This window comes from Xiphophorus couchianus, chromosome 3 (assembly GCF_001444195.1).
Source record: "Xiphophorus couchianus chromosome 3, X_couchianus-1.0, whole genome shotgun sequence".
Taxonomy (NCBI): Eukaryota; Metazoa; Chordata; class Actinopteri; order Cyprinodontiformes; family Poeciliidae; genus Xiphophorus; species Xiphophorus couchianus.
In genome coordinates this window covers 10,541,321-10,563,996 of record NC_040230.1, presented here as the reverse complement: position 1 = coordinate 10,563,996, position 22,676 = coordinate 10,541,321, and the positions used below count along the sequence as shown (strand labels likewise).

The 22,676-nt window shown below is 35.6% G+C and overlaps 1 protein-coding gene across 2 annotated transcripts; it reads right to left on the bottom strand.

The window, feature by feature from the left end:
• Window positions 1-954: 954 nt before the first annotated feature.
• drd2l (dopamine receptor D2 like) lies at window positions 955-22,423 on the bottom strand. 2 transcript variants are annotated; one of them, XM_028013656.1, is made up of 9 exons: window positions 12,686-18,812; window positions 11,696-11,697; window positions 10,839-11,253; window positions 9,936-10,045; window positions 7,173-7,309; window positions 5,014-5,213; window positions 3,914-3,997; window positions 3,323-3,677; window positions 955-1,982 (listed from the first exon to the last, which is right to left on the bottom strand). In XM_028013656.1, exons 3-9 carry the CDS (start codon window positions 11,214-11,216, stop codon window positions 1,786-1,788), a joined length of 1,461 nt encoding a protein of 486 aa, XP_027869457.1. In that variant the 5' UTR covers window positions 11,217-11,253; window positions 11,696-11,697; window positions 12,686-18,812; the 3' UTR covers window positions 955-1,785. The 2 variants fall into 2 exon arrangements, with proteins under 2 accessions (XP_027869457.1, XP_027869458.1); XM_028013657.1 differs by lacking the exons at window positions 11,696-11,697; window positions 12,686-18,812 and adding an exon at window positions 22,171-22,423.
• Window positions 22,424-22,676: the final 253 nt, after the last annotated feature.

Sequence of the window (22,676 nt, the reverse complement as noted above, 5' to 3'; positions counted from 1 at the left end):
ACTAAAAATCTGAAAAGTTGACTAAATGGCACCAGAGTATAAAATTCTTTCATATTTCTTAAAGTTATTTAACACTTTAGGATTAGGTAGAAGAGGGGATTATAATATCAAAGGAAAAGGAAATTAGCTAGCAAACAAATGTGGATTTAAATGAATGCCTTTGAAGTCAATGAGTTTAGTCAAGACAACCACCAAAAACAAAATGAGTTCTATATTCATTCCCTCAATAGTTCAACTTGCAAATTTCCCTTTACAATTGATTCAGAATTGCTAATAAGCTAACTTATAAAGTTAGACATTATCTTCTAGCCGGCCAAAACAATAAAAACTTATTTTGCCTGTTTTTAATGGATGCACATTTGAATAAACCCATAAACTAGTATTTTTAAGTTGCTAAGATGTTCTATGCATGGCAAAGAGACTTAATGATGTTTTATGTATGCATGCCCACATAAACGGTGAAATGTACAAAGTCATCTGTTATGGCCCTCTTTAAAGGGGGAAGGAAAAAGCACAAGCAGAGGTTTTATGGTGCCAAGCAAAATGTTACAATTATTGCAGCAAAACTTATGGAAACAACTTAATAATTTCAGAGCTGCGGTGTGATAAACTAATAGTGATCAGTAAAAAACCCACATACACAGATTTTGTGTGAATGATTCACATCGTCTGCCATCAACAAAATAGGTGGACACATTCAAATCATTAAAGTTAAAATGATTTAAAAATAAATACACCCACAACGGTATAAAATTACATCACCTGGTGGTGCTGTTAAGCTGATGAAAGCAGTGAGGATGTTTTCTCCTCCACAGTGATGTTGAAACTGATGGTGGAAGTACAGAAACCTCCCAAGTACATATGGAAGGAAATAGCAGCAAAGAATAACTTGGTTCATTTTGGCTGAGGGGTTTTCCCCCCTCTATAGCAAAGCTGAAAGAGATGAGATTATTATTTTTATTTGATAATATTTATTGATTGATAATATTTATTTACACAATGTTCAACACAAAATCTATTGAAACAGTAAATTATAGATGGCACAATTTATGCACTGAAGTAGGGTTGGAATTAAAAACAATTACTGACAGCACATATTTAGTAAATGAAAGTAGGTTTCCAAAAACATGTCACCAATACAAAATTAAACAAAAACAAATTTGGAGTACCGTATTTCCTTTTCTTTTCTTGTGCATTTTATTTGCTCCTGTCATGTGAGAAATACCAGCACATGCAAACACGTTGAGAGAAGGTTTGTTGAGATCACAAGTTAATGTAGCCGAATCGGTCAAATACAAATCAAAGGTTTGAGTACTCAGGAAGCAGTAGTGTTGCGCTGAAATCCACAAATGTGGTGTCTGAGTCAGAATGATGAAGTATGATCACCTATCTGAACAGATTCCCTTTACAGAATATAGACACATTACACAGTATTTGTCTCCTTTACTGTACATTTCTCCACCTTTGTTATTTTTCTTGTCGCTGTCTTCCACTTGTCACAAATTACTTTTTGAAGGATATTTTGTGCTTGCTGTCGTTGGCTTCATAAACATTGTTTTCTCTCTGTGGCTTAGTCTTGTCTGAGGCGCTGGTTCAAATTTTTTTTTCTCAAGCTTTCCAAAATAAATCTTTGTCTCTATGACTCCAAGTCACACAGATTATAGTCTCAGTTCCTCTCAGAATCAAACTGTCACAGAGTATTTTTATCTTTGCAATCTCTTAACAAGTCCCACAACTTGTTTTCTTATTTATTTATTTTGACAACTGATGCATTTTTAGTCTGGGCTAGCAGTGCAGGATCTTGATGAAGGCTTTGCGAAATTCAATGTTGAAAGTTGTGTAGATGACAGGATTTACAGCACTGTTGAGATATCCAAGCCAGGTGACGGCACTGTACAGAGAAGGTGAGATGCAGCAGCTCCTGCAGTGGGCCTTTAGCACATGGGTCAGGAAGAAAGGCAGCCAGCAGATGATGAACACACCTTGAAAAGAGACAGACAACACTGATCACATATGTGAATGTGTGTATACCTAAATATATATCTGTATATATTTATATTCCACTCTAAAAATGTCTGATAATCATTATTCATTTGAAAATCTCTGAGTAGTTCATTAGCAAAATCAACAGCACAGAATATTAGCTCAAAACAAAAGAACGATATAAAATAGAATTACAGAAGTTCTTTTCTCAAGGAGGAATTATGGTCATAACTCACTCTTTGTTGAATGTTTATTTAGTGAAGAACATTATTTATTTATGGCTTAATGGCGATCTAAAAATGATTTATGTGTTACTATTCATTACATCCTGCTTAGGTGCTTTTCTTTAGGAAGAACCCCTTAAGAAAAAGCACCAACTTTTACTGTTAATTTTGTGATGTAAGATGATAAACTTAGCTGTCGTCACTCAGGAAGTAAGTTAAACAAACATCTTAAACAACAGACTTTTTATTATGACAATGTAGTTTCTTGGTAACCAATTAAATTGAGTCCTTTTATGAGATAATTTGGTTAAATTTATATCAAATTATGGTCTAAATTCAGCTGTAATTATTAAAATACTTCCCAATACAATCCAGCTGTATAAACTAGGCACATTCCAGTATAATCCAAGTTACATTCCATCAAACTCAATTTATTCTTTCATTTCAGCAGTTTCTCCAGAAACGGGGGATATAAGGCCAAGTTTACATCTTTCACTGGCTACTTTGGGGATTTTAATGTTTGGGATGAGGTGGAACATGTGGCTGCTATCGGCAGATCTTGACCATCTACAAGATTGCACCATATACACCATGGAATACGTTCCACTATGTTGAACGTATATTGTGTGCAATAAAAATATAGTTCGCCTAATGCAGCTGTCAGCCTGCCTATGTGTGTTTAGTTTGCACAGCAATATATGACAACTCATACAGAAATCTGAGTAATGAAACAACATTCACATTCCTACATTTTATTATTTCAATGTTACAAAACTACTGAAGCAACAGATAACCTCACCAGTTCTATTTTGAGAGATGCAGCCATCCATAAAATATAAAACACGTAAGGTTGTAAGAAAGCAGACTGCAACGTAGTATAAAAGTAGTTTCTGCCTTAAGCTAAAATGTGGTTCTTGCAGGTTAATGCTAAACAATAAGCTTTGACAGAGAAACAAACTATAAATGGAGATGAAAAATAGAATTGTTTAAAATATAAGCCTGTTCAACCCAAATCAAAGGATATATTTTATTTATACTTAATCTCCATTAAGTCTAAAGAGCCACTAATTCTATGTGAACATCTGATCAATTAGTCTGTTCTTCTTCTTCCTCACCCAGCACAATAGCCAGCATCTGTGTTGCCTTCCGCTCCTTCTGCTGTGAGAGCCTCCCTCTCACCCTCTCCTTGGTGGTGCCCCATTTCTCTCTGCCTCCGCTGCGCTCCCTCCACCCCTCTTGGCCCCTCATGCCATCCTCGAGGGTGGGGGGACGGGGCGTTAAAGCGGATCGCGCCACGGTTGAGGGAAGAGCCGGAGCCGGTCCTACTGCGATGGAGAGTGACATCTTAGACTGCAGTGAATGATTGGAAGGCTGTGGAGCGTTGGGAGGCGGTAGATTCTGCTCCGTCTGTGGTAGGAAACGACCCGGCTCCACTTCGAGGGGATGAACCACAGACTCCTTCACGAGGCTCTGATACATAGCGAGAGAAGAAGGAGGGAGGTGAGAAAAGCAAGCTTTGGGGGACAAAAAAAGATGCAGGTTTGAGAAGAAGAAACAAAATGTTAAATAAGGGACAGAATGGTATGTGTTAATAATCAAATAACAAAGCAGAAATTCACAGCAGAGCCAGGAGACTCAATGGAAAGAGAAATATAAAGAAAAAATAGTCACATTGTTTAGATGGAAAGCTTGTTTAGGTTGCTCACCACTTTCTTTCGTTGAGGACCTGCAGTGGCAGGCCTAAGGATCAGGGTACACAGTTTCACATCTTCTGGTTGTGTGCACTTATTCTGAAAAGGGAAGGAAAAAGGAGATTCAATAAGTGAAAAGAGTGAAAATCTAAAAAGACCCTTACCCTCAATGCAAATAAAACGACAAAGTGTAATAGTTTTGCATGACACTTCAAGTGTCTTCTAAATTTAATTTTCAATCAATAGCTACCCTAACTTCACGAGTAACCTCTTTTAATTAAACTGCATCACAACCTTTGGAAAAAAGAAACAAAAAGACTTGAGAAGAATTTTCTAGACAGCAGTGCTTGTTCCATCATTATTAAATCAATAACAACACATTGTTTTCTAATGGTACAATATTAAAATTTGACATCGTTTTTCTCCTTCTTGAAAACCAATGTTGTTGCTGTGTAGCAGGAAAATGGTAAAGGGAAGTTGTCAGTATATAATAACCAGTTTTAATTTAGTGCGGTAGACCGTTTCTACCCTCTGTCACCTCAGTTGAAGACATAAAGCAGATTTATGACCCATTTTTTCAAACAAAAACTAAAATCAATACAATACAGAGAGAGTTTATTAAACCACAATCCACAGTGTGATGGACTGAGAGTGTTATGCAACACGGAGACACTATGTGTGCAATAATGTGCAAGTACGAGTTTTGATTATTAAAGTAATGAACCAGAGAACAATTCTCTTTATATACACTACGTACACTTAATCTTAACAGTTACAAATAAAATATTGATTTGATTTATATAAAAATTTCAACAACAACTGATTAGGTGCAAATACATTTTTCTGCAGTCTGGCTTTACTGGCCATTAGTATGTTATGCTACATTTTTAAATGTGTAGAAGGGTTATTTTGGACAATTATTTACTTAAATCTACTGAAATACATGAATTAGTCTTTACTTATTTAGCTTATTAAACATATCTTCTGCCACTAAGGCAGATTTACAATAGAGTGACCTGGGTTTTAGGTTTCATTGATGTTTACTGTAAATATCAGTCCAAACAAATTAAAACAATAAGAAAATAGTGAAGCTTCAGCAAAACTGAGATATTTACCTTCCGCTGTCGACTCTCTGCTGCTCCAGGACCACCGTGTTTGCGCGGTGGGGCAGTGCGTCTCCCACGTTTACGCAACACCACGCAGATCTGGGCATACACCAACAATGTTACGATAAATGGTACATAGAAAGATGCGACGGAGGAGTAGACCACGAACGCCGGGTCTGCGAAGCTGCATGTGGTGCCTTCCCGGCTGTCTGATGCAGGAAAGATAAACAAGAAGACGCAAGTATTAGCTTTGCAAAATACGCAACTCAAGCAATCAAGGTACCAGATATTGAATCAAAGTTAGAATAAATTATTAGATGCACATACATGATTATTTTTAATGTTATGTACCAAAATAAGCCCTGATTTCACACAAAATTCAAAAGCTTTCTCACTGTTATTAAACAGCACCACAAACAGCTTTCAAAAGCATACAAACTATACACTATACATTATGCTCAGACAATTACTATTCTCTGAGTTAACATATGCAATACATGTGGAATAAGTAATATAAATAGTTTTATAAAGTGCAACCAAGTTTAATCGCCTTTAGAGAACTAGACTGACAAATTTAGATGCTTAGAAATTCACCCTCAATAATAATGAAACCAAAAAAAAATCATGCATTTCTGGATTTATAACTTTGATATCATATTGATTTGCTGTTGATTATTCTTTTCTAATTATCAGCAACAACTATGAAATAGTAATAATAAAAAATTACATGACAATCAGGTTAGATGACAAGCTGCCTTTCATCATCTCTTTTAAATGCACTACAAACGCAGACAGATTCAGTCACTTGTTTGTTGTAGCTTTATTCTGTTCTGTTTTATCCAGTTTGAACAAAGCTGTTATCCACATCACTTGTTATGAGAGAAAAAAGACATTGCAGAATTTAACATTTTCCTTACAGATCCTTAACCCATTTAATCCCACCATTTGAAGCGATCCTTAGGTGGAATTTAATTATTTGACACCCTTTGGATTTTACTAATCTAAGTTTCATCAAAAACATCTATAACAACACTGCTTGGATTTAAAGCATACCAGTGATGTAACTCAATCACTAACACTGTCAGCACAAGCGAATGAGAAACGTCTCAAGCTGTGAGCCGTAATGTACGAGCAACCCATAGCTGTGAGGAGAGAGATGTGTTTTCGCTGTCTGACTTGCATCATTCAGTCCTGCTGTGCTGGCTTGTTGGAAGTAAGCTCTCAAATTACTTTGTGATTCTCACTCAGCCTAAAGCCCTTTCTTTGAGCTCAGTCTGAACACTTTCAAAGCTTGAGCCCACCCCCCACCGCAGAAGCCTTTATCAGCACAGAAGTTGACTGATGAGCGCCACCACTCCAGCTGCCAAGTGAGGTAACAATCTAATCAAAGATTATCTGTGTCTCATCGCTTTACAAAGTATCATCTGTTACTAACTCAATGTGAACAAATTATTTTGCCAATGCAAGAGTTTAAGCATAAAGTAATTTGAGTGCTGGCTAATGATCCCAGATGTATGAAACAGCTCTACAGCAGTATTGCTGTCAGATGACAAAAAAGTGTGAAAATTTTTGACTGAAAAGCTCTGCAAGTTTTAACGCCCTTCTGCAAATAAATGAGAACATTTCTAGCATCATTTAATAAAACAAACTTCATTTTGTCGGAACCTGGGCTGGAAGTGACACAATGTCTCAAAGTTGTTTCTCATTGCTTTTCTATTCGCAGAATTGTCTGGAAACCAAACTCTGAATCCATAACAACAACGGAGCACAATATGTGGAAATAGAAAATTTTAGATGTAATAAAGTATTTTGATCAGTCACTTTAGAATACAGGAGTCCTGCACAATGACAACACAGAGGTCACAGATCTTTGGTCAACAGCCTTATCTCTAAAAAAGGCACACAGCAGACAACTAACTATATCATATTACTCTGAAATGAGATATGCGGTAAATAAAAAAAACCCCACTGATTATATCAAAATTTGTCGTATACATTAACATTTGTGCACAATGCTGAGTAGGAATAACAAAACCCCTAAAAGATCATCTTTTTTCACAACAAAGTTTCGTTGTGCTACTTTTATGGCCATAATAGGTGTGATTAGTCTGACCACCACAATGGCTGATTGCAGTAAGGTGAGAGGAGTGTCTAAAAGTTACTTTCACCTGTATTGTTCAGTCCAAACAACAAAGGGCAGGAGATGGCAAAAGAGAGAAACCACACCACGGCAATCATCACAGCCACCCTCCTCCTGGAGCTGTATCTGGTGTTGTAGAGCAGCGGCATGGCTACTGCTGTGTATCTGCAACAACATACATGCACAAGTATAAAAAAACCCACTAGTGAAACATTAGCGTGTCTCTTACACCCACTAGGCATGCTTCTGAACAAATACGTCAATACAGAACAAACAATCTCTGATAAATCCAGTGAGTTAGTTATCCCACAGCCGTGTTCTTACATATTTTAAAGTAATAAAAACATGACAATCAAATCCTGGTTTGTTTCTCAAACAGGCAAAAGCTGTCACTTCTTGTTTCGCAGCTGCAAGGACACAAAACACATAGCTGTCAAAAGCAATTGAAGTTGCCTGCTGCTGTTGGTGGTTTTAAGTGAGCAGCTCATGTCTCGGCGGCACCCGGAAGGTCACAGACAAGACGTAAACAGAAGCTGTTAAAACATGAGTCGATTCTGCACAGTATTCATTACTTTGCCTGCAACGTATAATCAGATAGTGAGCCTGGAGCAGTTCAGATTCTTACAAACAAGTCCTTAAAAGATGTCTGTTTATATCTCACAGGAAGGATTCAGGAATTGCGATGGCAAATCACCATATAGAGCTTTATCTGCAGTTATGAAAATTTTTAGATGAACTACTTCTAAGGTTAAAGTTGCTTTATTACATTTTAAATGAATGCTGAGAAGTCTTTGCAGGTGATGGCAGTTTGAAGTCAGGATCATATGGACCTAATCAGTGACAGGATTTTCTTTTTTGTTGTACTTTCGTTTCTGCAGCTGCCTTCAGTCACTAGTTCTTGTATCTTTCTGTATCTTTTCTTTCTAATCTCTTCAGCAATAAAACTTGATAAATTAGTACAAACCTGATAAGGAAGTTTAATTCATTATTTAGTTGTTTTGATTCATTTGATTTGCATGATGGGAGACTACATTATTGACTTTTGAAACATTTAGCAAATAGTGGTCTCAATACTATTACAGCCTCTTTCAGATTTTCTGCCAGAATTTCCCTGTAATGATCTCCATCCATCTTACCAAAATTATTTTTCTCCATGCACAAGAAAAGCTTCCTGAAGCTTTTTAATTTCACACTTATGCTTCACCTTGTAGACTGTGTGCTTAGAATGGCATACAGGAAGTTTTTGTCTACACGCAATATTCTGCATGACAAAAAGTTCCTTTTTGTTTTTATCTCTCCAGAACAAAAGTTAAAGTTTGTAGTTGCATGAAAGAAAGAGGTCCTAAATACTTAAAAAAGTATTTTATGGATAGACAAAATGTATACGTGGAAAGAAAAAATAACATATTGATGGGTAAAACACACAAAAAATACATGAGAGCAATCATTTTTTTATGTGAAGCAAAGCCAGAAGTCAAATATCTAGGATTAACCTTAGTTGTCTTTTTTTTGTTGTTGTTTTTGCGTTTGCCCCCTCAAAAATGACTAAAGACTTTGTCCTAGGTTAATGTACCAGACTGCGTGTGTAAACTAGCACAACCTCAATATGTCGGTTTGAAAAATGAGGACACAGCTATAGACGGTTTGCCCGCTGGGTGTCTGGTCACCTCCCTCAGGACGCAGGACGAGCGCATCAAGTGGAAGCTCAAATCATTAAATGTGTTTTTATGGGCCTTAAAAAACTGCCAAGATCACAGATGACAGCGGAGGACATTGGGGACATAAAACCACTTGCTGGACACATGATGACAGTATGCAGGGCTTTTTTGTCCTGCTGTTCAGTGATAGTTGGATGATAAAATAAAAACAAATAATGAAGCAGGTGTTCACCCTTAGACAAACATCTGTCATCATTCCAGCTTTTTGACCCATCTAATTTTGGGCAACTTCAAGACACTTTATTTAATTATTCAGCCCAATATTATGCAAATAGGCCAGACAGCATGACCATATATACGTTTTGGAATAGTTTCAAAGACAACATATAAACTACATATTTAACAAAATAACAAATGTCTTTACTATAACGCTTATAAAGATTTGACAGGAAAAGTGCATTTCTGATTATTTTCTTATCAGTTTTGTTTCATAGCTTGAAGTTTCCCAGAGGAAAACAATTATTACATTTTTAAAAATCTTATAAGTTTACCCACCATCAGTGAATTTTAAGATACAAGGATATTTTTTTAAACTAGATTTTGAATACAAAGTATGAAAATGATTCAATAAAACTCTATTCTGATAAGGCATGTAATATAAGATTTTAAAAAATGAGTGTTATTACAAATATGTGTAGCTGTTAAGATAGACTACACAATAAAAAGGGGTTATGCTATTTTTCCTCATTTTTGCAGTATCAGCCTGAGCAGATGTTATTTTGTTGAGAATATGTTTTCTCTCCATTATTTTTCAGATTTCATGAGTTTGATTTCTCTGCTGGCTGTTCTTAATCTTTGATTTTTTTCCCTGACTGCCATTTCAACACATCATCTGTTCTTGTAACCACACTCTCCAACAAACAGACTCCTTTGTTGTCTCTGTTATTTTCTCTGATACTCATTGTGAGGTCAATAACTACCTGACCCTGTTTTCTATTCATTTCTCCTTTTATTCCTGGGTTTCCTGTTTCCAGGGTGCCTTTGATTTTGGTAGAAAAACTTATGTCTTCTTCACATGCCTTCCTTGTGTCATGTTGGGTTCACCTTGGGATAGAAAAAAAGAGGAAACCCACCTGTCAATGCTGATGGCGCACAGGTTGAGGATGCTGGCGGTGCACATCATGACGTCCAGAGTGAGCAGGATGTCACAGTGAATTAGACTGAAGCGCCACTCCCCAACCACCTTCAGGAACACAAAAATAGATTAAAGTTGTGGCTCAGTCGTTCCCTATAATCTAACAAGGACAAATCACAGCACACAATTTAATTACAAAACAAGCAAACCAATTGTTCTTATAACTCAAGTATGATGCAAGTCATTTATGTCTGAATAAGTAGCAGAAGAATAAAATAAAACTTTAATAATTATCATGTTTCTAATAGCTTCTTCTTTCTTCTGGCTTTCTTTGCCTGACGATAAGTCCAAAGAGATTCACTTTGGCACTTTTCAAACATTATATGGGCATTTTCTGCAAAGGGATTAACTGTTAATTTACATATTTGATAAATGTCAACAGGAAATAATTTGGCAAGCTAATAACAGATGAATATATTATTTTAGAATGCCTAATGAAACTGCACTATCTTGTTATATTTTGGGCCACTAAGCAAATCATCCATTTTTTCAACATTATTTCTTTCGGCTTATCTTGCCCACTGATTCACATACAAAACACAAAAGTATCACTACCTCTTGACTACCTCATCAGACACTATCTAAATATGTCAACTTCATGTTTTTTCCTTCTCTCGCGCATTGAGGAGACAGTACTTTGCAATTGAATACTTTAGCAGTGCGATAGAATATGTCACTGCTGTTTTAAAATATGGAAACAATTTTCATTTGTTTAACATTGTCTCCAACAAAAAAAAACAACCTGAACCTACAAAGAATCATCCAGTTTTATTCCACTTTGGATCAGAGAAATGTTTTTAGACTTGTTTGAAAAACAAAGTTGTGCATATTTCTAAATTACCTCCAGGTAAACACCCCAAGGCATGACCAGGGTTGCCAGCAGCAGATCGGACACGGCCAGGGAGACAATGAGGTAGTTGGTGGTGGTCTGCAAGGCACGCTCCCGAGACACAGCCACACACACCAGCACATTGCCGAACACCACACAAAAGATTAGAAGGACTAGCAGCACAGCGTAGAAGTTGTACGGTGGTGAGGAAGATGGTGAAGAGTCGGTGCAGTTGGAGGATGTCAGCAGGAAGGAAGAGGAGGAGGAGGTGGGATAGGATACAGGGGAATAAGAGGCGTCAGGTGTGAAAAAGGCTGAGAAATTGTTCCTAAGGGAGGAGAGGGGAGCGGAGAGAGAGGTGGTCTCTTCGGACTCGTTGAGTAAAGTCATGACTTCGCTCCAGTGAACATGATAAAGAGGAAAGTGGCTAAAACAAAGAGAGGAGGAGAAAAGTAATTACCATGAGACCTCACATGACTCAGAGTTCATTCAAGAGTCTTTCTTAGCAAATACAAACACTGAGCTCTTTTTAAACAACAGAGATGAAAAGCAAAGGTTTCTATAACACCAGTAATGGATTATTCTTTTGTCTCGCATCGCAGAGAAACACAGAGAGCGCTGAATAGGAAATCACTCAAAGAACAACAATACAAATGACATATAATCTCTAAAGTCAGATAAGATATTGTAGAGTTTGGCTAGTTTATTCTTAGATGATTAAAAGTGGGGGTAAAATAATAGATATTGTATTTTTGAGTAAAACTTTGGCACATATCTTTGAATTTCTTTAAAATATTCTCCATTAAAATGTTGTTAGTTACTTGTTATTTTTTCTCTGGTTCTTTTAACATGACAATAATTAAGATGACCACTGGTTGCAAAATATACTGAAAATCTAGACATTTTTAACACCATATTGCATCATCTCCTCAAGTCACAAGGTGTAGCTGAGAGAAACATTTTAAAGGGGATGGATGAAAGTTAAATCATAAAGCAAAATGTCAGAAACTGAAACAATGAACCCAAACAGCCAAAAGGAAAGACATGGGAAAAAATGGGGAAATGGGAAAACAGTAAAGATGCAGTGATCAGAAATTCTGAGGCAATTTTCAAATCTTGGATTTTGTAAACCTTTTACCGGCCAATTACAATAACAATATATAACAATAAAACTTGTTTTTTACATTATAGATAAAAACGGATCTTCATCACAAAAAATCTAACAAAAAAGTCCTCCATGTTAAGGGACAAAGATATCTGTACAAATTAAACACGACTAAATAGAATTACATTTTGTTTCATTTATCCCATTAAATCACTCATTAATTATAGGTCATTAAATTAGAACCACAGCTGAAGTCACAAAGTGTGTGTGAGGGAGAGTATTCATAGTTGCACAGCTCTGCAGTTAATAAGAATTTCCAAATTATTTCAAAACAAAGACAAATAGCATTGTTAAGTATGTATTCCCTAAATAAAGAGTACACCATAACAGTAAGACTTATAAATCCTAGACGTTCCAAGGCAGACAAAATTGGCATTACCAAAGGGGAAAAAAAACAGATAAACTTTGCTGCAATGTGTTTATCCTTAACTGATGAAGTCTCACTTCCTTAAAAGCAGCAGCCTGGGGGAATAGCCAACAACCCTCTACAGAAAAGCTTCCTTTCTAAAGGCTTCTTGCAGCTTTTGTGTCTCCTTTGTCTTCATTTTCAAACACTTCACTGATTCTGGAAATTGCTAACCTAGAATCTTTTACCGTCAGGAAGAGCTTTTACACTCATAACTACTGTCAGTGCATCCTATATTGAGTTCACTAATTAGAAAATTTGATTTTTAATAAGCCTCCAGTAGCTCACCAGTCGGTGAAATCAGCAAAAGCATAAAATCATCAGATTTTGTTCACCAACCATTTTCTTAGCGGATTTCTAGAAAACAAAGATAAAAACTGAAATAAATAAATGTGACTACATACTAACAAAAATACTAAAACACAAGACACACTTAGCATTGTATAGCCTATTGACATTTCTGGAAAATAAAATATCAAATTAGTCAATATCCCAGATACCACAATGACTATGGTTCTTTTGTGCTGATTTATGTGAATTAAAGAAAAATAACTAACTACATTGTAATGATGGAGTGGCAAAAAAGAAAAAATGACATCTAAAAAAAATAAAAGAAAATCTATTCTTTCAAAACGATTGAATTTTACATCCTAGATTTTTACTGTGTTTTTAAAAAAGAATAAGAAAAAACAATTGAATATAACTAACTTATCCATTTATAGAATGCTTTTACAATTTAAATCATGTTCTAGCAGCCACGTAGCCAATAAAGCATTGCCTGACCAATAAACTTTAATAAAGCATTTTGTGAAAAACAAGGCAGCATATGTTGTTCCCAAACCTGAATAGTTTTTTTTACAGATTTATGGGCACTCCAACAGATGTTAGAGCTGCCCATACCTTTAGCACTTATGTGGGTAGCATGGAAACAACTATAAAAACCATATGGCAATTTGTGTTATTAGTTTGCAAAATCTGGCTTGTGGGCTATGAACAAAAACTTCAACATTTAGATGTTTATAGCCACGAAAAAGTTCCCTTTAGGAAATCTCAAACAGGAATTTTGCTTTTACTGTTTGTTTCTCACCTTGCTTATTGCAAAATGTCCATTCAATGTCACTTACAAAGGCAGGGATGTCTCATTTATCACCAGATGCCTGAAAGAAACCTGTAAAGTGGCATAGGATGGGAGTAATGCTACCATCCTATGCCTCAGCTGTGCTCTAATCCGTGTTTTCATGGCAGTCGCAGGGGAAACCTTGATTTAATTCCATCTGAGTAGCGGAGTTGGTACTGAATGGTTCCTCCCCCCAAAGAAAAGTCAGACGGCAGGTGCTATGGTGTGGAAACTGTTCTTCACACCTGTTTGTGGGCAATCATGGGTCATTTATGAGCAACACCAAAAAGTGTCTCATCCACATGGCAAGAGCATCTATTTATTTTTTTAAAAAGATGGATGAAACATGGGAAACTGATTGTGCAGAATGTTTTTTTTCCCCCTGAACTGGGGAAAATTAAGTAGTTCAGTAGAATAACTTTAAGGACTCCATTCGTGTTTTTCAAAATAACAACACCGACAAAGATTTAAGAATACTTCTATGACATTAGTTTTATGTGACATCTGCTGTCTCATTTGCAGATAAAAAAAAGAAACTAGGAAGACAGAAGAACATAAAATGTGTGAATAAATTTATATAGCAATCATTAATGCCAGTAGACATGCAGAAAAGAGGCATGACTGGAGGAATACATTACATTTTCTCCCCTCTCCTCTTTCCATTGCTTTCATCTACAACTACAACTTACAATATCATGCAAAATGGCACATCAGTTATTTATTACCAATAGGAAATTGTAAATGACCTCTGACACCTTACCAGTCAGCCTGAAGGTGATGAATAAATTCAGATTTTCACATACCTATACTGCTTACCCCAAGTTTATCTGCAATCAAAACCAACATGAGAAGAGCTGATATCAACATGCTGCCACACTGCAGACCTCATCTAGGACACTTTTAGCTCATGTACCAATAACTCAATTATACTAACAAGAATCAACAGAGGACATCATGGAGAACAATGAACAATTAATGCTTTAATGGAAAAAGTAGAAAAGACATGACATTTGGATGGGAATATGTTCTTTAAATTTTAATGAAAAGTCAAACCATAAAATAGTCTTTCAGCTTTTTTGGGCAACACTTTATTTTAATATAATGTTGTAAAGGCAAGTAATGGGGAAAAAGGAACTACATTAAGAGGTATATAGCTATTATTATGAAGCTAATTTGACATGTTTCAGTATTTCTTTATGATCAGATATGATATTTCATAATTTTAGCGTATCAACCATAGACTGTACTTCTTCTTTCTTAACAGCTGGGTTATTATATTTGATCTGAAACTGTAGGTTAAAGACATTTTAGAGATTTACTTTCCTTTGCCAGGATTTAGTGAAAATTGTCCAGCAGATTTGACTTTATAAGTCTATACAAAGTTGTCTCCACTTTTAATATGCAGTAACTCTTCAAATTAAATCCATATTCTACACACTTGAATAGAACCACTTTGTGACACTAAAATCTCCCAGAATATGGATATTCTCTTTATGTTCTTAGAGATCTCGTCTGTAACACACCGGAGCATTGTTTTGAATTAATTACTTGTCAATTCTAAAGAAAAGATGCGCTAATCATAATCAGGCAATGATTAGCATATAGTATGTGTGCTATGAGTAAAGTAGATTCCTCCAGGAAGAGGAGCAAAACCTTAAAAATTACACCTAGAATGTTTGAAAGAAGACTGATGTAACTGATGAGTTTTTTAGACAGCACTTCAAATGCAACATGTAGCTACAACGGCATCAAATTTAATGACGAGTTGGACGGATGAAGACAATGACAGGGAACAGAAGGAGGAAAAGGAGAACAAGGTCAAGGAGCAGATTAGTGTATTCAGCTCATAGCAATCAGTGAAAGACATGCAGACATGGTATTTTGGTCAGCAGTTCTTGGCTGACCGAGCCAAGATAAGCACATAGGGACCTGCACTAGGTAATAATTATTGCACAGGATGTCAAAGAAACAATCTGCAACATAACGCTGCTAATAAAATAATGAAAATAATTGTAGCGTTGACAATCGTCCTTCTTTCCAAGCAAGGCTGCAACTGATGGTTGAGGTGCAGAAACGTTCCACATTCTATATATAGTTGAAAAAGAATATTTACTTATACTGGATAAAAGACACATCTTTCTCACCCTTTGACATTAAATCAGGATAAAGATTTATAGTTTTAGGTCAGCCAGCCTTAACGACACTACTTCTGTTGCTAACCACCAGAAAAATGACAGGAATAATTCTTTGCTACTTTCTTCAGTCAGACGTTTAGTTACACTAAGCGTATGCCTTACAAACAGTTTGGCAAAACTCAGATGATGTTGGCATAACTTTGTAAGCTTCTGGTAATTGAAATATTTAGTACCAATAATTAACTTATTAGTTACATGAACATTACTAAATAAATGAGTTAACTGATTTGTTAAAATTTAGTTAAATCATGGCTCACCTTTTTTGATATATTTTAAAGCAACAACCTCTCCTCTGGGTATAAATGTCAGATGCTGGAAGTTTTGATGGTCATCTGTTCAAACAATTATATATAAGTATAAACACCATGACAATGTTCAACCATTATACCATTTAGGGAAAGTTCTGTGTCCCAGGGAGGAAAAAGTTGAAATTTGCATTTCAGTTCCAGAAAAAACAAACTACTTTGCAAAGTTGCTGGGTGAAGCTGGTAACAATGTCGTTTGTCACAATAAGTCTTGTCTAAAGATGAGATAAAGGGCCACTTTGGGATGAAGAAGATATTTCTCCAAATTGGCACAATAAAGCCAGTAAAGTAACAAAGCAGGTTGCAATCTGACAATTCAGGAACAAAGATTCTAAATTTTGTAGACATGTTCTGTGACCTAAAAAAAAGAAAAAAACTCAAATATGTGTTTGGTCATATTGACCTTTGCTACAGTTAAAGGAAAATAGGGGACGTTATCATCAAAACTCTATTCCTAATTTGGAATAAAGGGATCGAATCATGATAAGGAATGGGCCAAAATTCAAGCAAACTGTCATGAGAAGCCACACAGTTTAAATGAATTGCTACCAAATATTAAAAGAATGCATATAAACTTTTTGACTGGTTAGAAATAACTCTCATAGCTCTAATTGACCCAAAGTATTTATTTTAGATTTAATATCAGAGAGAGTGACAAAAAAGTTATGTCTTAGTTTGTAAAGAAACAACTGGTTTTAACGTTAAGGGAAAACTGCATATATAGCTTGTAAGCAAACATCCGATTCCAGATGTGATACCTGATGTGGGAAACCAGCAGTAAAAATGTATTTGGTGAGTGCTAAGCAGTTCAGTAGCATAATGACTGCCTTCACACTCACAAGAGATTCTGCTAAGATCTACTTTTCAAACAATCTTGGAAATCCTGCAGACAAATTCTGGACTCCTCATGTGATGAGAGTCCATTATTATTTATAAATCATCTGTTATCTTCATTTAACCGTCACATAGTTCAGGAAGATTTACTGAAAACAAAATATATGAAATATATATGTTCTTTTGTTTTTTTTAAGGAAACCTGAAATATATTAAGAGCTTTGTTTTCTAAGCTGTTTTTCAAGCAATGTTTTTCAAGTAACTCTCACTTCAGTTTGCCTAAAAATTAATTCAAAACAACAAAGAACAAGCTGCCCTAAGGCATTAAACTAGAGCAAGAGAAAAGCTACAAACTGTTCCACCAAAAAGCAAAAAAGAAAATGAAATATTCAAGCAGCACTGGCTCATCTTTTGCCCACAGCTGCTCAACTGGGACCTCAAATATTTACTTTCAATTTATAGCAGAAGAAAAATCCTACATTTAGCTCATTTCTTATTATTAAACAAGAAATGTAGCTCATAATAAGATATGAGCTACATTTATCGCGTTTCATTCTAATGCGATAAGAATGAAAACAAAAAATATATATTTCCTCCAACCAAAAATTAAATAAACCAATAAATCTTGAACTGCAACTTTGCCTTGGTAACAAAAAATATAATTCTCTCACATTTGAAGAACCAGAGATGTTTTTCAAAGACTGAAGAAGTAGGAATCTGTTGGACCACCAGCTGTGTTAAGATGTGTTTGTGACCAGAATTGACACAATAAGGTGACAGCAAAAATGAACATGGAACAGAAAGACTAAGATTAAACTTTAAATTCTGCAGAGATGGGAACAGTGACATTGCTAAAACAATGAAGATGAGAAAAATGACAACTTGTATAAGATTCTTTGAGCAGAACGGCTTGTTGCTGTGAATATCATTTGGACAAGGATGTTGAATATTTGGAGTGGCTATACCATGACTAAAACACAAACCATTTGCTTTTATTTTTATTTTATTTTTTTATTTTAATAAGTTGCTAGTTAATTGACCTCATAGATTGTGTTGAACTTTCAGTCAAAGATGGACAGGCGTCCATTAGTGTTGTAGTCAAGACCACCTAACCCGAGACCAAGTCGAGACAATGACCGGTCTCGAGTACTACAACACTAGCATTTATTATGTGAGACAAAAATTGTTGATGGGAGAATTCAGTCACATGCCAAAAGTTCTACGCAACACAAAATAGGGGCACATGCTAAAATGACATGCATGCTTCAAATGTGTGATGTTTCACAAAATGCATTAAACTTTAGATTTTGGACCCTCATGAAAAGCATGTTCAGGTTTCAGCCAAGAAAAGAAACAGTGTGACAGCAACTTTGAAAGAATGTACATTATTCTCTGCTTGTCGCTGCAATTTAATTGTCATCGGAGAAAATATAACAGTGTATTCATCCAGCATACATCCTGAAATGTAAAAAGTTATTGGAGATTGCAGGCACAAAATGTCAATGGATTTAGTGAGATTTGATTTTTAAGGTCAGATTTTATGTGTTTGCAGACAAGAGTGAAGTTGGGTCTTATAAATAAATATGATCTGATTCTTGACTTAGAAAAGGTACAACAGTGTAGTATAAATGCTTTTTTTTAAATGATTGAAAAAGATAAGAAACCACAGATTTTGATGAGAATGTGAAAATAAATGGCCAAAATTAAAAATAGGTAAAACTGAAAAAACATCTGAAGATGGTTTTTGCATTAGTTAGTTTGCACAACACACAAGAAACACAAAATATAAAACATAACAGAGATATTTAAATTTAAATATCAAGGTGAAATCAGAGTCCAGAAAACTGCCTTGAAGCACCTCAAGGCACATAAACACATCAACAGCGCACTGGATGAAAATTTTATTTCATATGGCTAAAAAACTACCCAATATTCTGAAAATAATATACGGTACTAGTTTTTAAGAATATGAAAAATGCAACCAAATTATAAATACAAAATACATGTCAACAGCAAAATGATACTACCTTATGGCAGTCCATTTTAACATAAAATCAGTTTAATTTGTCTATTGGTAATCGATGTCTAACTACAATACAAGTGTGGTGAAGCCGCTTTTATGTTGCAACTGCCTGGCGTATCAGCTGTCTTTTTTTGTTTTTGTTTTAAAAGCACTTCTTGAAACAAGTGTTTCAAAAGAAAAAAGAATGCTTGTTTTTTGTTGTGACCAACAATGGCCAATTTATGGTCAACAATGACCAGTAAATTGTGGGCAGTGACTGACATAATTAATGTAACCTTACATGTTGAGCATTTTTTTTAAAAGATAGAAAGTAGAAAGAGCAAGGGTTGACATGGAGAAGGTTACATATAAAAAGAGGAAAGCATTGGACAAAGTTGAGCAAAAATTGCTGACTTTAAAAAAAAAAGAGCTTGAGGTTAACAATGTCAAATGAGGATGATGAGGTGGGTAAAGCAAGATGTACTTTGCTTGCAAACTACTATTTAATCAACTCAATGAATTCTGTTGCGCTAAGGCATACCATTTAATAGTTTTATGTCACAATGCCCCACAATTGTAGACCTAACATGTAAGATTATAATTACCTGATTTTAATGATAATAGGTTCTTATCTAAATTGGGTCTGAAACATAAAACTCCAGGGCGAAAAATGACTCCCACTCAGGCTGTGTGTAACTAGATGACTAGAACAAATTAAGACAACATTCGGTGCCAATTCACACGTTTGTTGTGAACTGATGCTACAGATATATACTCAACTGAATTAAATGTATTTCACTTATCTGTTTAGCTAGTGAAAAAAACCCAGATGTTCAGAAAATCATAATATAACACCAGTAAAATAGCATTTTTAATACATGTGTGTTTTAGCTATGACATGGCTGACACAATCTCAGGGAACATGTATGGTGTGGTATTCATGCTGTCATGCAGATGGATGTAAAGTGCTCTGCACAAACCAGCAGCCATAACAACAGCCTTGCAAAGAAAAGCAAATTCTAGAGTTTCAGGGAAATTCACAAGATGTGGAATGCAGCTGGAATCTCCACACACAAACATATTCAAGACATGAGCTATGATTTTGACACTCCTTGTGTTTAAGCCACTCCTTAACGCCACAGATTATATCACATGTATCTCAGCTGAGTTACGAAAAATAAATGATCCTTGTCCTACAGTCCTTTTTATAAGTGAAAGTAGATGTTGGATTTTTCTTTCAAATTATGGTCACAGACTCTGGAGAGAGCGTGGAAACTTATAGAATTTAAGTTGCTTTATGTCCAATGTGAAGCTTCCACAGTCAGTGATGATTTGGGACATCTTATCTACTCGTGTTGATGCACTGTTTTTTTATGAAGATGAAAGTCAAAGCAGCTATATTTAATGAATCTCTGCATTGTGTAGGTTTCATGTTGTGAATTAAATTAGTGAAATAAATGAACTCAAATCATATTCTAATATATTGCAATGCGTCTGTAAATTATGCAACAGAGAACAAAACTACGTACTATTCTGAGATCATTCTCTGCTCAAATTATGAGAAGAAGAGCAACAAAAGACAGAATGTGATGTTGCTTTTGTATTTATTTCTACCTTCCACATAAAACCGAGAGGATTTGAAATGATAACTGTTTCTTGGAAAATAATTCTCAGTGATAGAACAAGTGCTCAAAGCCTTGCAAGGTAAAATTCACTTACCTAAAGTGATAAAAATGGAAGTGACTAAATTAAACAGCAGGTAACAAATATTTTCCCTTGTAAAAGCTTGCAAAAATGGCCAGAATTCCTCTGCTTAAACGGATTCCCAAACAACTGATGAGCATGCAGGAGAATCACTTCAACACAACATGAAAATTCCAGCCCTGAGGCGGTGCTCCACACCAGACATCATCATTTATTATTCAACGTGCAATTTCACATCTTCTCCATCTCTTATTTAAAAAGAGACACTGAAGCTTAGTAGTAGTAGTCACTTGCAACTGAAGTGAGCCCATTGCAAACAGACTGCTATGGAAACTCACATTCAGAAGTCAACAGCAAAGGATAAAGTGCTGAAGAGTGTTTTTTAATTGAAGGCCAAAAACAAAGTCTGAGTGATATTTTCCTTTATCTTGTAAGTGAATCATATGATAATACAAGTTTGTCACAAGGCACAGATTGTACACATGCCTATTGGGGATCAATACGACACGGTGTAGCCATTAGTTAGAAAGTAGAACCTACTGTCCACTTCACTGCCAAAAAACCTTTGCCTCAACCTATAGCTTTACTTCAAACACGATTGGAAAATAAAAGAGTTAAAGAATTAAAATAAATCTATCTAAAAGATTTCTGCACAAGAAACTCAACAATCTAAGATTTATGCTAAGAACACAGTGTTTGCATTAAAACATTACTGTAAATTACACTATGCCAATAATTTCACAGGTTTGAAGTGTAAATTCTTGCTAGTGTCACAATTAAGCCAAGGTCAGTAATCAAAATTAAAACTTCTTGGAAGAAATAAAGAAGCTTGTGCCTTGGAGGGTCTCAGATGCTTTTAGTTTGTGTGATAGGACAAGTACCAGAGATGTTGGATGCATTTGCAAACGACACATAACTTCACACTGTTCTTGGTCTGTTATACAATGACCACTTTATTTTTTAAGTATGGAGCCAGGATTAACAGGAGTTTAGGAATAAATAAAAATAATCCAAGCATTTACATGCTGCATCTTTAAAAAGGACACGAGTAGCCTATTTGAGGTTGGGTTAGTTATTATTTTAAGATGTAATTTTAGCACTTTCATCCAAAATAATGAAGTTATTGTGAAATGAATGAAACACATTCTTCAGTACTTAAAAGTAACATATTGTCTGCATGAGATTAAGCAAAACGAACGCTTTTATTTTTATATACAAATGTTTTCTTTCCGCTAAATTAAACTTCCCCACAATATCTAAGAGGAGGGATTGCTGCACAGACTTTCCATGCAAAAAGCTTGGTTGCCTTGAATGTAAACTTCTTTAATAATGGGCATAAATCAGAGGAGTTTATTGTATAGCCAGAATAAAACTGGAAGAAATGTTATTAAATTTTAATATGTCTAGATTATGTTGGTTTGACTGATTCATTTCTACAGATGAATGTGAATTGTTGCAATTTAAAACTATGACATGAAAATAAGCAAAAAGTATAGTAAACTTTGAAGTTTACAGCAACTTACAACTAACAAGAATGTATCTTATTCGCCTTTATAGGAATAATAAATTCCTGCAAAAAGCATTTCCGAACATTTTTTTTATGAATTACGCCTTACCTTCTGCTCTGATTGAACCTCTGCTGGTTGAGCGGCAGAAATGAGCCAGACGCTGCCGATCGCCTCCCCCTGACCCTGACCAGTTATACAATGTGAAAATTAAATGTGTTTGCTCCCGTCCTTCAGCTGAGCCGCGGATGTGCTCTCCGCTGCGCCGAGTGTGAAAGAAGCTGGAAACAGCTGCTGGGTAGAAGAGAGGAGCCGGGGAGGATAAGGGGAGGGAAAGGGGGCAATAGAGGCTCATTTTCGCCTGTTTATATCCATTCTAGCGAGAAAGAGAAAGAGCCACATGGTTGGCTACAGAAACAGAAAGGGGCGTGACAAAACATGTTAAGCCTAAGTGTTTTTGAAAGTGTCACAATTTCATATTTTCTTAAGAAACACTTTGCAACACCAGAGAGTAGAAACACCTGCACATTAAGACCTACAATTTAATTCAGAAATACTTTATAGATTCCAAAGAGACTTTATGTGAGCTTTTGAGATACTGTTGCTCCTGATTGTGA